Source organism: Coturnix japonica, chromosome 2 (genome assembly GCF_054131305.1).
Source record: "Coturnix japonica strain WE chromosome 2, WE-NBRP24, whole genome shotgun sequence".
NCBI lineage: Eukaryota > Metazoa > Chordata > Aves > Galliformes > Phasianidae > Coturnix > Coturnix japonica.
In genome coordinates this window covers 61,776,354-61,792,441 of record NC_140664.1, presented here as the reverse complement: position 1 = coordinate 61,792,441, position 16,088 = coordinate 61,776,354, and the positions used below count along the sequence as shown (strand labels likewise).

The following is a 16,088-nucleotide window of genomic DNA, read 5'->3' as shown; positions in this document are numbered from 1 at the left end:
AATTACCCAATGTTTGCATGAGCCTGAAATCTGGAAGCCTTGCAATCAGCTTCTCAACTATTATCCCTTTGATACAGAGCCCATTTTCTCTTTTAAATGTTACTTTAAAAAAACAACAACAACAAAAAATCCTCAAGATAATAAAATGTTTTTATGTTAGGCTAAACATGGACAGATAGATAATTTTCTGCATTATGAAAGGGTAGCTCAAGGTTTCTTGCTTCTTTTTGCATTACACTGTTCCACATGGATGATTAAAAATAAATAAATAAATAAATAAAAATGAAGAGTTCTAATTGTTCAGTTCTTAAGCAAGCCCGTAAGAGGAAAAATATCATTAAATTAATTCATAAGTATTCCATTCATTGTGAGGGTGATCAAGGTGTGCCATACGATTTGTTATCTGCTTAGCATCAGTCATTTCTTTGTGTTCTGGGAGCAAACTATACATAATTTGAGTACTGCTAATGAATTCAGCTCCTTTACTGAATTTGTTCATTCAGTTAAACATCAAAAGATAAAAATTCCTTAGAATTCAAGAATTTAAATTACTGATTTTGAGGAAGCCTTTATCTTTCTCCCTCCCCAAGAATGCAAATAACAGCTATCACTTAGAAGTGAAGTTTTTAGTACATTTTTGCAATCAATATCAAGAGTCGGCATAAAATAAAGGTTATAAAATAATGGTATACTAAGTACCAGACACATTATTGCATCAGAAGTATATTGTAGTATTACTGGGATCTGAAGAGACTGTACTGAATGACTAGAAACCAGTTCAAAACTGTAACATCTATTGTGTATCTTCACTACCCCTTGAATTAGCTGGAAGGCTTATATGAAAATCAGAAGCACAGAATTTTAAATTTCAATCCCCCATGAAACTTTGTGATAGGAAGAAGGGATTTGTGGTTCTTCTGTGACTCCTAAAGAAGAAACAAAGTCTACTCTATTGCAAAATTTGTAAACAAAAATTTCTGAAGAAAAACATCTATCGCACTGTATTGTTTGCATCTAATGTACTTGCTAGATATTTTAGGTACATCTTACTTGACAGAGTCTTCATGTGAAAGGGGATCTGTATTTAAGGAAAGGACAATCTGAGAATTAAGATTTCAGCATTTTAGTTCGTTCACTAAATCCAATGTCATACAATAAATCATTCATTTCTGTAGGAAGGGGAACTCCCCTACCTTATCTTCTCTACCCCATTCCCACTTTGCTTGGCCCTGGTCCTGCAGTATGAAACTAAAAATCTCTCTGAAACAGTGCTGGTTTATATGAAAACCTGTGTAGAGAATAGAAGTCTGACTTCATGAGTCAGAAAACAGGTAAGAACATGTATTTATTAAATCAGAGTGCTTCTTGGAGTGTCATAGATCTCTCACCACTCATTTCAAACAAGAACTGAGCTGCTAGTTATCTCATTAAACTGAAAAAATAGTTGAAAGTTAGAATGCAAAGGAGCTCAAATTACTCCTGCTGTAACACTGTCATTTGAACTGAGTTCATGGTATTTAATGCTCTTACAATATTTGTACCCTGGAAATAAATGGGTGAAATATTACACTGAGAGTTTGCTATTACTGCTTCATTTTCTAAATACCTATTTTTACATTTTAACATATAGCTCCATCAGCCCTCCCAGACGCAAGTGGGACAAGCAGCCTCACAGTCCAATCTCCTGCATTTGGCTCACAGTCAAGCATCTATGTCTCAAAGCCCAGTTCGTCAGGCTTCCTCTTCTTCCTCCTCATCCTCCTCTTCTTCAGCTTTGAGTGTTGGCCAGTTAGTCAGCAGTAAGTATTGCTCCCTGGCTCTCCTTGCTTCTTCCCTCTGTTTGTCCTCACTGCTGAGTTTCCTGATCCGCTTTCCTTCCTTTTTTAATTTTTTATTTTTTTTCCCCATATATCAGATTGTGTATTGCTAACTAGAGTAATGCTTACCCATAAAAGCTACTCAGTGCTACGTCAGATGGGACTTAAGGTAAACGTGCCTTGAAAAATGCAAAAAATGCCAAGTATGCACGTAAAAATAGTAGCAGCTGTTAATTGACTTCCTTAACACTGGACAATTCTTAAAACTCAAATGTAATTTACATTCTTTGGAAATGTGAATGTTTTGAATCTGTGTTATGAATTTCTTTGCTTGATGTTTGGAGGGCAGCCCCTTCTACTTTTGGTTAAGCTGCTTGTTTGTTACTATTTGTTTGCTTAGTTATTGTAGCAAACTGTTTTACAAACCCTAAGTCTGTACAAAAAACCTTTCTTGGCATGAAAAGCTCATGCAGTTTAAGCAACTAAGAACTGTAAAATGTGGGAGAGAAAAGAATGCTGTGAACAAATGCCTTTAGTTTTGTTGTTAGAATTGTAACAGCTGAGCCTGTTACCTGACCAGCCCCTTTTTCCAGATCACACATTTCAAAGTCTTCACTATTATCTGATTAGCTTTATATAGTAAAAACAGTAGGTTAGAAGTATGGAGAAAAACAAAAAAACAAAAAAAAAAGCATCGACAATTTTTGGCACATCTGCAAAAACCAAGTGGTATTGGATGACTTCATTGAAAGATAACTGCACGTGCATATTTCAAGTAAACAAATAGTGTAACTCACATTGTATTGCTAATGCGAAATATATGACTGATGCAAGCTTATGGAGGGCTTGGAAAACATTTCAAAATCTTGGTTGGGTTAGTTCAGAAATTGTTTATATGGAGAAGTTACTAGCGGAGCAATAGTGGTAAAATTATGCTTGTATAATTCCCAGTGTGAATACTTATATTCTGGAACAAATACGCCTACATGGGTAGCTGTAGGTACATAAAATGCATAAATATAGATATAATTTCATTGAAATAAATACACTGCTATTGTTCTATCAATAATTTTTTTCATGTAGACAACCTTGTAGAAAGAAGGCAAATAAGAAGCTTCACATTAAAAATAACATGGAAGAAGCCCTTTTAAGTTCATAACATAAATTACTCAAAGGTTAGGAGATGCTAGAGAAAGAGTAGTTTGGGCAACTGCATCTAGCTCCTCTTAGAACATGTATTTTATAATAACCAAGTATCCAAGTATATAGTGATTAACATCACAGAATCACATTTTTCTCATCTTTCATTCTGTGTGTTTCTGTCTCCAATTGAATTTTTCAAAGGATGAATCACATAGTAAGGAAAGCTGTTGTCCTAGCATTTATTCTCTACCCTGTTCACTAAACTGTTCCCAGTTTGTGTGTAACATTTGAGGTAGGGACTTGAAGGGCAAAAGGTGGTCATGCTTCTGGCAGCAGAGGGCTGAGTAGCTGCAGCTCTGTCTACCACATAATTATGGTGCAATTGCAGACAAGTCACTTGCAACAGATTTTTCACAAGTGCTCCCTCAATTTCCAGCTTGAAACTCCCGACTTTAATTTACAGAAGAACCTGGTACTCACAGTCACAATTCAAAGTGCACTTCCACTGTGGAACTGTATAAAGCACCATTTAAAGTCACAGTCTAAAAATGCATCTTCTGCTTGACCTTGACAGGGTAGCTAAAAATGCCTTTTGCCTTAATATCTGTCCGCTTGTCTGTGAACGAGAAGGAGAAGACCCTCATCTTACAGAAACACAAGGAAATAAATTAAGATTTCAAAAAATCTAGAAGCTCAAGAGAAAACGAATAGCTGTGTCTTTGGTGAAAAGCTTTAGCAGAGGTCTAGGGCCACACACTGAACAAGTGAAAAGGCAATACTTCAATCACTTTCTCCATAATGAAGTACATTCATCTTTTGCACCGGACAAGACAGAAGTCTGTGGAAAAAAAACTGGTCTTGTACTCAGACAAGGACTATGGGCTACTGTTGTCTTACTATTTTGTAACTTTTCAGTGTTTATTTATATGACTCTAAGAATGTTCTTTTTAGCTTCATTTTTTACTTGGATATATTTCAATGTTTTTATAAAAGCAGAATAGTAACATAAGTCAGTTGTTTGGTGAGATGATATATCTACCTGGAAATATAAAGAAGCCAATAGGTTGTGTTATCATCCTATTTGTCCTACTCTAAAAGGGAATGAGATGTGCTGTGCTCGTGAGCTGAAGGTAGAGGCATACAAGGTATAGGGATATTGGTTTGGTTGAATGGGGACGATGTTTTAATGACTATAGTCTTTTTCATTCATTCCTCTCAAACTTGATTCTCATAGTACTTGTTCTGTTCCACTCTCATTACCTCCTCACATTGTTCTCCACATATCTGCATTCCCTGGGCCTCAATACTACTTTTCCTCTTTTTTTTTTTTTCTGTTTCCTCTTCTCCTTTCTGTTCTTTCCACATCATCCATCAACCCTCATTTCCTCTTCTCATTGCAGTCCTCTTCCAGCTCCTATGTGGTCTCTGCCCCTTTCTACCGTCTACTTCAGTAGCTAAATAATTGCTTGAGGTAGGACTGTGCACACCTCCTAACAGAATAACTCTACAAGAGGTCATGCCACATCACTGAAATTACTAAAAGACTGTGAGAAACAGGTCAGGATTGAGTTTCAATAACTTTACTGATCTGTGCTCTTTGTTTTATTCCTTTCACTTTTCATTCTGATAGTATTTTCCATATGAATTTGCAATTTTTTAAAAAAGATTTTCTAATTAAAAAATAACATAAAAATCCTTTATGTCTTACTACTTCATTTATTTTACACATTTATTCCTCCCATGGTGCCCTGTATTTTTTTATTTACCCTTCTTTTTCTTCTATTTTTTTTTTATTTTCTTGACTTTTTTTTTGTTGACCTGTTTCTTGCTTCATAGCTCTTCCCTTTTGTCTTATCCTCACCTCATCATCCTTCATCATCAACCAATGCTAGTTCTTAATACATACAATAATGATTACTTGTGGAGGAAGGACATTTTAAAAGATGGTCTGACTAGATGGCTGCAGCATTCACCTCCACTCTTCATGTCCCTCTTGTGTGATTTCTTCATATTGTCTTATCCCATCTCTGTTCTCTTTTTTAGTTCTTTTCTCTTCACTTAATTCTATATTACCATTCCTCATTTTATACTATATTTAATTTTTCTCTCCTCAGATGTATTCATCTTCTCATTTCTTACCTTTTCTAACATAGGTTTTCTTTATGGAAATTGCTTTCTTCCCTTCATATTCTGAGAATGGGGTTTCAATGACATTACTTTCTTCTTTCCAAATTCATTTCATTGTCATCCATTACTATAAAATTAAAATGCCTTTCACATACAAATTATTCTCTTTTGTTATTTATTACTCTTGCCCCTGAGCTCCACTATATTTCTCATTAACAGTGTTTTGTCTTGCCTGTATCATCCAAATTATATTTTGTTGGCTTTTCTCTGCCAGCTTTTTCTCCTCCTATCTGACTGGGGAAATGAACTCCCATAATTCCTCCCACAATAGACCTCTGCACAACAGAAATTTGCTTTCTCTTTTGGAGTGCAACTCTTTCCTATAACAGGGAATTTGCAATCACTGGAAACTTATGGAATATTCAGGAAGAATTCAGGAATGGGAGGGGAGCAGTATTCCCTTCAGAATTTAAAAAGTTTTTAGTACAGGAGAACCCATGGACTTTTTTCTTCTGATCTTCTTGTCCACCTTCTCTATCCACCAGGACATTAAGTGAAATTCCTTTTGTTCTTTTGCTCTATTTACGTTTCATATAGTAGTCCCAGAAAACTCATCTTTTTCAAGGGCCTATTAGTTTCACAAATATAGCAAACATAGAGTATGAAGCCATAATATACACTGGGAATCTTCACTCTAAATATTGTTACTGTAGATCCTAACCACTTAGTGAGATTGGTATTCTTTATTTTCCTCTTGGCTCTGGGCAGTCTTTTGTAAGAAATTCATTTAATTTAAAAAGTACCAGTTTATTTACAGTCTTCAATCAACAACTCTTTCTAAAATGTGAAGTAAACTCTACACTTAACTGTTACGAGAGACCAAAACTTACTGAAACCAAGTCCATTATTTATTTGATTATATATGGATGTATTAGTCCATAGAGTCCAAGATTATGTATTGATGACATTTTAATGACAACAGAATAAAACAGATATGTGCTGCTACATGATTTAATCAGTAGAGAGGGCTTCATAGTACTACTTGAGCAGTATGGAGCTGATAGAAATCAAGGAACTACTTCTATGGTTTTCAGATGGCTTTGAATCACACCTGGAGTAGAAGTGTTTCTGATTTGCTACAAACACTGTTTTCCCTATAGTGCAGAGATAAAAGGTTTCAGTGTTTGTGTCCACCTCTGTAAGCACTTTCCTCCTCCCAAAGATACTATATAAGAATGAAGCCTTTTTCTCAACAGATGCTACACCATATGTAAGGATGTACTTCCCTATTCCTGAAGTACATCAGAGCATGTTTTTTTTATCATCTTAAGGAAAGCTCTGTCCAGTTTTTCTCTTGTCCAAGATCCCTGCTCAGGAAAGGACTTTCCATGATACTCAGTGTTATAACAATGTCATACCAGAAGAATTCAGCAGAACTTGGAAAAACTTCTATATATACTTGAGCAAGCATAGAACCACTTGGCTTTCTTACCTCCTTCTGTATTCCTAACAAGAGTCTGGTGAGCAGGAGTGTTACAGGTGGCAGTAGCAATAAAGTTTGCTAATTTGAGCATTCTGTGGGTATATCTGAACTATGCTTTGTAACATCCCTAATAGCTTTAGTCAGAGTCCTTAAAATGGAGAAAAGAGGTGAGAAAACTCATCATCTTAGTGCCCTTTGCAAAAGTAGCTCTGAGGTCATTATCACTTATGAGATTTTGGAAATTTATCTGTTGCTATTCAGGGAACCAAAGGGCTGATAAGCAACCAGCTCCACTCTGTGCTTATGAAAATCACAACTGGTATGCTAGGTAGACTGTGTATAGGATAAGTGGGAACATTTCACATCCACAAAGGCAATTGCTTTAAAAACTGAGTAGCTCTACCATAGCCTCCCATTACTTATAAGTAAATCATATGTTCCTAACTTTATACAATTTGAGTGCATTGATGTGTGTACAGATGCACTCAAGCACTGCACTGACAGGAGGAGTGTTGATTATTGCCAGCACAAGGCTCAGCCTATATGTTTGTTCACCTGTATTCTTAGTTTCATGTGGTCCCTGACTACATATATGACTATTCTAAAATCCTATTTCTATGTGCACTTTTTTCAATCAGGCTTCGAATCCATGTAGGGTAAATTAATATAGCAGAGAAGCCTCTTCCCTCTGTCTCTATTATTGGACTAAAAGATTTTTATAGGACATTTCCACCATAAAGGAATTTTACATCAGGTTTGTAAACCACTGAAAATAAAATTTTTGTTGCTGTAATGCTGACGTGCTCTTAGCTGTAGCAGCACTAGCAGGAGCCAGCGTAATATAGGGTTCAGAATAGTAATGTAGGCTAGTATTGTCCTTGGACGATTGCTTTTATTTACAGAAACTGATGGGTTATTGTGCTGCAAACTTTTCACCTAAGAAGTCTGAGGAATGAGGTGAACAACAGTAGAGAATGGCTTCACTACATGCTGTATTGCACAACACTTTGAAATCTTCCACCATCCAAGTCCCATGCTGTCTCTGGCTTGGCAAACGCTTTCATTTAGCCAGGGATCAGTAGCTTGGGGGGAAAAAAGTTCCATTCTCCAGCTGTTGTGTCATCTCCCTTGATAAGTCCTAAATTGGCTGAGTTATCCAGCACCAAAGGAGCTTTTCTCCAGTAGATATGCTTTATTATGTGCCCTTTCAGGGACAAAGGCTTCTGTGTCAGTAAAACCACTATGGAGAGCAAGGACAGATTTACTCTCACAGCATCATAAGCATTATCTTCTGAGGGGCTAATGTAAAAGTAAAAAATTGTGCAGTATTACCATCCAAAGCCTAATGGCTGATGTTGCAAATAAACTGCTCCTTGATTATCAGCCTGATGGGAGGCAGAAGGAAAAGCCTGAAAGGCTCCTTTTCACAAGGGTATATTTTAAAATATGAATTTTAAATGAGGAGGGGTGTGTTTTTTTGTTTGAGCTTGTCCTTTTGATGGGTTAGTCTGGATGCCTGACTAGTGGTTTGGGCTGAGTATTGCAGAAGAGGGAAGGAAGATCTCATTTGACAGTTATTTTAGATGAAATGGAAAGTTTTGCTTTCAAATTAAAAACCCAGGCAGTTTGTGCATGTGTTTTGCACCCCCCACAGAATGCAAATAAATACATTAACAGAAGCCTGTCTTGTGCATGCAGTGAGAAGGGGGAACAGGGAACATGACTTGTCAAAAATGGGAGGAGATACTGTGAAGCCCAGATGGCAGTGAGGACCCCAGCCAACCCCTCACTCTGAGGGGAGCTTGCCCATTTTTTCAGGAGTTCAGCAGTGATGTCTTTGAACATCTTCCACCTGGAAGCACTGCTGCTTTGTTAGATTTGTCCTTTATAACACACCTGGCAAAGCAAGCCTGCTTCTGTTTATGGGAGAGAGAAGTACTGAAAAATAAACTAATGTGACAGTGAAATATGGTGTAAGCCTAGCCAACTCATATATGACGTAAAGAACTGACACAATTCAAAAAATATTTCAACAGATCCTCAAACAGCCACTGGAGAAGTGGATGGGGTGAATCTGGAAGAAATCCGAGAGTTTGCCAAAGCTTTTAAAATCCGGCGCCTGTCCCTTGGCCTGACCCAGACTCAAGTTGGCCAAGCCCTAAGCGCCACCGAAGGCCCAGCTTATAGCCAGTCTGCCATCTGCAGGTAACAAGTTACATCATAAACTCTCTTCTCCTCTCTTTGTTCTTCAGAATTATTCAGTTCATTGTGAGGAGCATGCTCAGGTTGGAGTAATATTTCTTTAGAATGTGGGTTTTTTTCTGAGATTTAAACTCACCAATGATGCTGGTATCTCAGCAAAGAAGATTTTCTTCTTGTGTAGACCTAAAGTAACGTTAGTCTTTTCTTTTTTTTTTTCCCTTTTCCCCCTTCTATGGTTGGTTTTTGTTCTCTCCCCTCCTCCCTTTTCTACTTTTTAAACAAGTGAGAAGCAATGTTCCTAGCACAGAGACTTAATTCAGTAGACAAGCTGGAGACCCTGCTGGCACTGGATAAGCACCAGCTGACCCTCTTCATACTGTGCCATTTTCTACAGATAGGGTGACTGAACAAATATTTCATGGCTTCATCTCTGCTAAGTTGAAACCTGTCTTACTGTGGTTAGCATTTCACATACAGGATGTTAATGATTTAACTAGGCAACACAGAAAGGAAAAAACTGTCATTCCTGCTATCTTGCAAATCAGCAGCTATTCACCTTTTATCACCTGAATATATATATTAATTAATTAAAAAATAACAGATAGCCCATGTATGCAAAGCAGGACTAGAAATGCACCCTAATCATGGGAAATAATAATACAGTCTTGACAGAGTTAGTTAGAAGCAAACACCGTATATGCATGTATCTGTGTTACAGTAATGCCATGTTTATGCATGAGATAACAAACACACTTAGGTAACAGCTTTTTCCTCTTGGGCAATGCCTTATAGTCCTACTCCATCAGTGAAAGCCAAGAAACCAACTCTAAGCTCATTTAAGTGGATTTTGTTCTTGGTGATCCATGAAATGCTCTGTCTTTTTATCTGCTCTTTATACTTTTAATGTATTCCCCATAGAACGGAAGTGTACTTTTCCTGCAGTTTAAGACTAAGGTTATAAATAACATCAGTATGGGGTAGTGAGCTTGCAGCTCACATTTTGCTCAATGATTTTCCATAAAACCCATTGATTGTTGTTAAATACAAAAAGCTCCATAGGATCCTCTCACTTCTATGGCCTCCCCTACTGTTTTTTCTTATAAGATACCTCCCTGTAGAAAATAACCTTTATTCAGTCTATACAAGGATACTACTGCTGGGAAATTTGTTTCAAGACTTGTATATCGCTATTCCAAACAACATGTTCTGCAGTATCAACAACACTAACAAGCAAAGCCTATGATATGAATGCTGCTGGTCCCTGTTGCTTAAGATTTTTTTCTTTCACATCGTCAGTTGGTAAAGAATACCTAAAACAGGTGGAGTTTTTGGCAATTGCCAATTTGTCGCGGCCTTAAGATGCTCTTTAACATACAGTACTTCTAAGTGATGAATTGCAGTTCCCTTTGCTTATGTCTAATTTGCTGTCTCCTAATTTCCTCAATCTACCTCATGCCTGAGAAAACCAGTGGGGATTATTTGAATTTTACTAAGTGAAAGGGTTCTTCACTGATTTATTATCATAAAAACCCAAATAAAGAGAAGCACTGACACAGATAAGTAATGCCCAAAAATATGGAAACCTCTGACAGAGCGCAAATTTTGCCACCTTTGAGGGGTAAATGTCTCAGAACAACATGACTGGATGCAGAAGTTGGTCCCAGATATTTTCAGAGTAATGGTGTTTTTTCCTTCCTTCAAACCCCAAAGATGGGTATCACTTTGGGGTGTAATAATCTGCTATGACTATTCATTTCTCGTTAAGCACCAAGTTATTATATTCCGGGGGCAGTATGCTGCTCCTCAGAAATATAAGTTTCATCATTTCTTTTAATGTTAACAAGGAGAATCAATGGAAGGAGCAGCAATGTGGTCAAGCTGAATGATCAACTTAACCAAAAAATCACTGGAAGCCAAAGATGGACACCTTGCAGCCAGTCCCACATTAGAGTGCCAGGCGTGTTACTACTAAAATTATTTCTCATCTCTTTCTTCGTTTGTGGGAAATGCTTTGTTGCTGAAGTATTTCCTGCAGCTGCTACATGCCAAATATAGTTTCTAAAAGCTGCCAGCCGTTGAGTTGCTTTGCACCAAGGTATTGACTCAGCCAGTCTCATCAGCTGTGGCAATGGTGCTTAAGTACTGGGAGAGCTGGAGTGGGCAGCAGTATCATGCAATAACTGTCTGCAGATTTAACATGTCAGTGTATGGGGGGGACATAGGTGAAGTAGAGAAATACAAAGGGGTGGCATCAGAGGAATTGGGCTAAGGCTTTTTTAATGCCTAGAAAGAGACTGTAAACCTGATAAATGAAAGAAACAAATACTTATATGACTTGAAGAATGAACTCAGCTCTTCTGCTTGTTTATGAAAAGATGAAAGCTTTGTGTAGCTGCTTTTCCAGATGTCTTATAATACTTGTAAAATCTGGTTTGGCAAAGGACTTTTGATGGTAAAATGATATATAGAAGACCTCATTTACAGGAAATGATATCATTCTGGTACAGGTTGTAGAAATCCCACAATAAACCCAGCTTGGTGCCACAGCGTATTAGTAGACTATTATGCTGGGTTTCGACTGGAAAACATGAGTCTGTCTTTGCACATTGTGGGGGTAGTCAAGATAATTGCAAAGTATCCAGCTGTTTCAGCCGGACACCACTGGAGCTACAGGAATCTGTTTCAGACCCAGAAAAGGGATATAGCGTTAACTTGCAAACAGTGAAAATTGCTGAAAAATGAAAGGAAAAGAAATGTGATATTCAGAGGCTGGTAGCTACCATTGGTTTGTATTATTAAAGCTGTGGTATTTGGACTAGATGGGATGGGAGGGGAAACCAAGGGATTAATCGCAAAGGAGAGATGATAAAAAGCAATTGCCCTCGATGTCATTTCCTGTAATTAGACTTTTAACCTGAAGGGTTTTGAAGATCATCAGAAATATGAAAATGGGGGTCATAACCTGTATTATTCAGTGTGCTTAGAATTCTGTTGTAGTATTTGTTTTGTGATAGTTTAAATATCTAGCTATATATATATTTATAGATATAGATATCTGTTAGTTTTGGTAATCCAATGTAAATTCTCTCTGCCAGTCAATTAGTCAGGTAGGCAGGAAGTCCCACCCTGGCAGAGCATCAGTGTAAGACTCTTCTTTCTCAATTTTCCCTCAGACACACCATCCTGAGAAGCCACTTTTTCCTACCACAGGAAGCCCAAGAGAACACTATAGCTAGCAGTCTGACAGCCAAACTGAACCCTGGCCTTTTGTATCCTGCCAGGTTTGAAAAGCTGGACATCACCCCTAAAAGTGCCCAGAAGATAAAGCCGGTGCTTGAGCGGTGGATGGCTGAGGCTGAGGCCCGCCATCGAGCAGGTATGCAGAACCTTACCGAGTTTATTGGAAGTGAACCATCCAAAAAGCGCAAGAGGCGTACTTCATTCACGCCACAAGCCCTAGAGATCTTGAATGCTCACTTTGAGAAGAACACGCACCCCTCTGGGCAAGAAATGACAGAGATTGCAGAGAAACTGAACTATGACCGGGAAGTAGTTAGAGTTTGGTTCTGCAATAAGAGGCAAGCACTGAAGAACACAATTAAGCGTTTGAAACAGCATGAGCCTGCGACAGCAGTTCCTATGGAGCCATTAACAGACTCACTGGAAGAAAACTCCTAAAAGCAAAACAAAATAAAACTACACACAAAACAAAAACCCTGCACAGACAGAAAGCTAACCATTCGAACTCTGTGAAAATACCTGTTCATCACCCTTGTAAGTAAAAGACTGAGAAAACTACGAGAAGGACAGAACAGTTTATAAATGTCCGTGAGTTTTCCTATATAAAAACAGAACAAAGAACTGCACAACACTTAGCGTTTGTGTCGTAGAATTAGTTTCCCCCCAAAAAAGAAAAAGCCAGTTTGTTTTTCTAAAGGGACTTAAAGTAAACCAAATAACTGCTGACTTTTTTTCTGTATATTATGAAAATGTGAACACATTTTAAGGAGAAAAAAAAAAGAAAAAGAAAGAAAAAAAAAAAGAAAAAAAGAAAGAAAACACACACAAAAAAAGTAAATAAAAATAAAAAACTTTTATCTGTTGAAAAGAGAATACAAGCCTGCCACCTGGAGGAGTGATTGTAGCCTTTCAGGTATCAAGTGCTGATTCACTATGAAAACTATTAACCAAAGTCAGAAACATGGAATTGCAAACTAGATTGTTAGTTTACTCTTTTATGGGTATAAATCTGTGTTATGAATTTTTACATTTGTATTTTACAAAGAGAAAAACAACAGGATTAATTTCTCTCATCCATGGCCACACCCCTGCAGGTGTGTACAAACAGGTGTCAAAGCCATTCCCTCGTGGTCACCTCCTTTTCTTTTGTTTTATTTTTAGTCAACAGTTATGCAATCTCCAAGTGTTTGGGTGCCAAAAACAATTGTTTTAATTGTGATTTGCAAGGTTTGTTATTTGTCTTCTAAGGGTGTAAATCTCAGTTTTCATTTCTATTTTTAATTCTTTTTTCTGACTCTTTTTGCTGCCTTCAACTCATTCTCCACCCATTCCCTACACTCCCATAACCTAGTACTGTTTGAAAGTTCTTAGAAAGAGAAGTGCAACCTGAACACTTTCATACCAGTATGCTGAAATACAACAGAGGACAAAGGATTAGGATTGTGTCTGATAAACAGACAGCCCATTGACAACTGCATAGCTTGGGATCTCTCAGTCCTTTATTTAAGAACCTTGAGAGGCTACCAAAATTCATTTGTAGTATGAACATAAACTGCACACATGGTTCAGTACGGCATCTATCTTAGGGCTCCATTTGAAGCAATTTCTCTCCAAAATCTACTAGCCAAAGAAATTTCTTGAGATTCTGATGGAAACAAATAGGCCAAGAGGTGATGAGGGTGTTCTGATCATTGTGTTACTATGGCCTGCCTCAGTAGTAGTGCTTCATTTCTTCTGCTTCTTTTTATTATTTTTTTAAACTTTATTTTATTTTATTTTATTTTATATTTCATCCTGAGCTAGATGTTTGCCCATTGTAGGATACAGGAAAACCTATTGAATATCTTTTGGGAATACTGAGGTCTGTGACCTGCAATATGTTTCAGATGAGGAACTTTCCCTTCAAAGACAATTTGTTTCTATAACTTCTATTTTGATAGGACAGGCATCTGCTAAAGCACTGTAAACACTGGACATAGGAGCATGACAATGCTCATGATAGAAAAGTGTTGCAGGTTCTCGATGGGCTACGTCCTGATCCACCAAGGTCACCGTGATTTTCATCTTGTGATGAATGTTAGCCCATTATTAGAATGGAAGCTATGTCTTGAGCAGAGCTTACCAAACTTAGCCTTTGGTATATGGTCCTCACTGTAGAGGCAGTAGGGTAAAATTCTGCTGGTGTACCTTTTCCTTGCGTTCCCTGACTTCAGGGTTGTTGTAGTGGACTTTTACCAGCCTGCCCATGATGCTGAAGAAGGCTCCCAAAGTGCTGTAGTCTGCAAATAGCACGCCTCATACAGAATTATGTTTTGAAGAACACAAGGCTATATTCAAAACACAGTGAAAGAAAGACTTCCATTGATTTAACTGAGCTTTGAATCTATCCCTTGCTGATTTATTAATGGGGTTTGCCATGTAACATGTATTTTGTTTCATTACTGGTGGAGTTTCAAAGCTTCTGAGACTATCATCTGTGACAGAAACTGCATCTAAATGTGAGCACTCTCAAAGGTCAGGGTTGGAGAGCACTGAAGTATTCAGTACTCCAGACTGGGCTCACATCCAGTGAATGCATCTTAGACTTTAAGCTTCAGCAGGGTATGTTTAAGTATATTAAGTTTCCATACTACTTTTATGGGAGGAGAGTGAGAATTGTTATTGACTGTTTTCCAACTGTTGATATATAAACATCTTCATGGGGAAAAAAGATACTAAGAAATAATTTAAATTAAAGATGAATATATCTATGTTACCTATGCCAAACAGAGCTAAATATACAGCCACAATTATGTAACGATCAGCAGACCACCCAGAAATGAGGAAGGAAAAACAGATAGTATTTGGTACTGGACACCCTATCCATATCTCCAGTACATTACTAATTGTCTGGTCATTGATGCCATAAACATTTACTTGTTCATCTACACTTGAGAGAGCATATGCCCACCCCTCCACTAGTCATCAACACCCTGGGAACGAAACCATCAACCACTTGTTGCCTAAAAACAGAATTTCTGATTCTCCCAGAGACTGCACTAAATTTCATGATGAAAAAATCTCCCAAGAAGAAAAGTTAACTAAATGGCATGTGAAAGATACTAAATGTTTAAAAATATGCTGGCAGTAGTTATATAAGGTCTTTTCTCTCTCTTCCAAAGTACATATCAGAGGGATATAACTAGAACAGCGAAAATGTGAACTAAATATAAATTGCCAGCTTGGAAGAAAAAATAATGTTCATCCCACAGTCTTAAAATCATTCATGTGCAGAGATTTTTTTTACAGTTTTCTAATTTTATATTATGTTTTGTAAATTATTTATAAAGTGTTGTAATGCTTCTTATATTAATTTTTTTATAAACAAATTTTTACTATGAGGCATAAATGGTGCCTGAACAGATTCTTAGGAAGATAAATTATGTGTGAGTCATACATCTTTCGGGGGCCATAAATATTTTGTTTTGTTTTGTTACTGGCAACATTTCTGGTTTCCATTTGTAAACAATTTGCATCTATTGAGTACATCTGAATACCTTTTAATTTTGCATGTGACTAAAAGATAGATTGCTACCAGCAAATGAAACAGAAGTCTCTTCAGTCATATGTGAAGGTTTAATGGTTTTCCAATTTATTGATTACTGAATTTTTATATATATATGTATATATATATATATATATATATATAATCATTATTTGAATAATGAACCAAGGGTTCAATTACCAATCTGATTTTGTCTTTTTATGTTTTTTCACTAAAAAGCTGTTTTGGACAGTTAAAGAAATCCAATGCATTCAAATGGTTCCAGTTTATTTATGTTATTAGCAAAAAAAAAAAAAAAGAAGAAGAAGAAAAGAAAAAAAAAAGAAAAAAAAAAAAGAAAAGAAGAGAGAACAAGAACGCAAAAAGGAGCTAGGAAGGAACAAGTAGAGGCGTATCAAAGAACTCAAGCTATAACCAAAAAGAAAAATGTAAAATGCCTTTGCTCGTCTTCTCAATGCTGGACCAAAGCTCAATGTATGTAGGTATATGCACATTGTATAGATATGGCTAAATGTTGCTGACAATCTTGCAA

The 16,088-nt window shown here is 37.0% G+C and overlaps 1 protein-coding gene across 5 annotated transcripts in view; it reads left to right on the top strand.

The window, feature by feature from the left end:
- POU6F2 (POU class 6 homeobox 2) overlaps positions 1-12,842 on the top strand; it is a 298,117-nt gene extending 285,275 nt beyond the window's left edge. For 3 of the 5 annotated variants that reach the window (XM_015855018.3, XM_015855019.3, XM_085537644.1), the window contains exons 8-10: positions 1,631-1,799; positions 8,607-8,775; positions 11,946-12,842. In XM_015855018.3, the coding sequence (XP_015710504.2) occupies positions 1,631-1,799; positions 8,607-8,775; positions 11,946-12,450 (843 nt within the window). In that variant the 3' untranslated portion in view covers positions 12,451-12,842. The remainder of the gene's footprint in view (positions 1-1,630; positions 1,800-8,606; positions 8,776-11,945) is intronic. The other 2 variants (XM_032442548.2, XM_085537645.1) reach the window with 1 other exon arrangement.
- Positions 12,843-16,088: the final 3,246 nt, after the last annotated feature.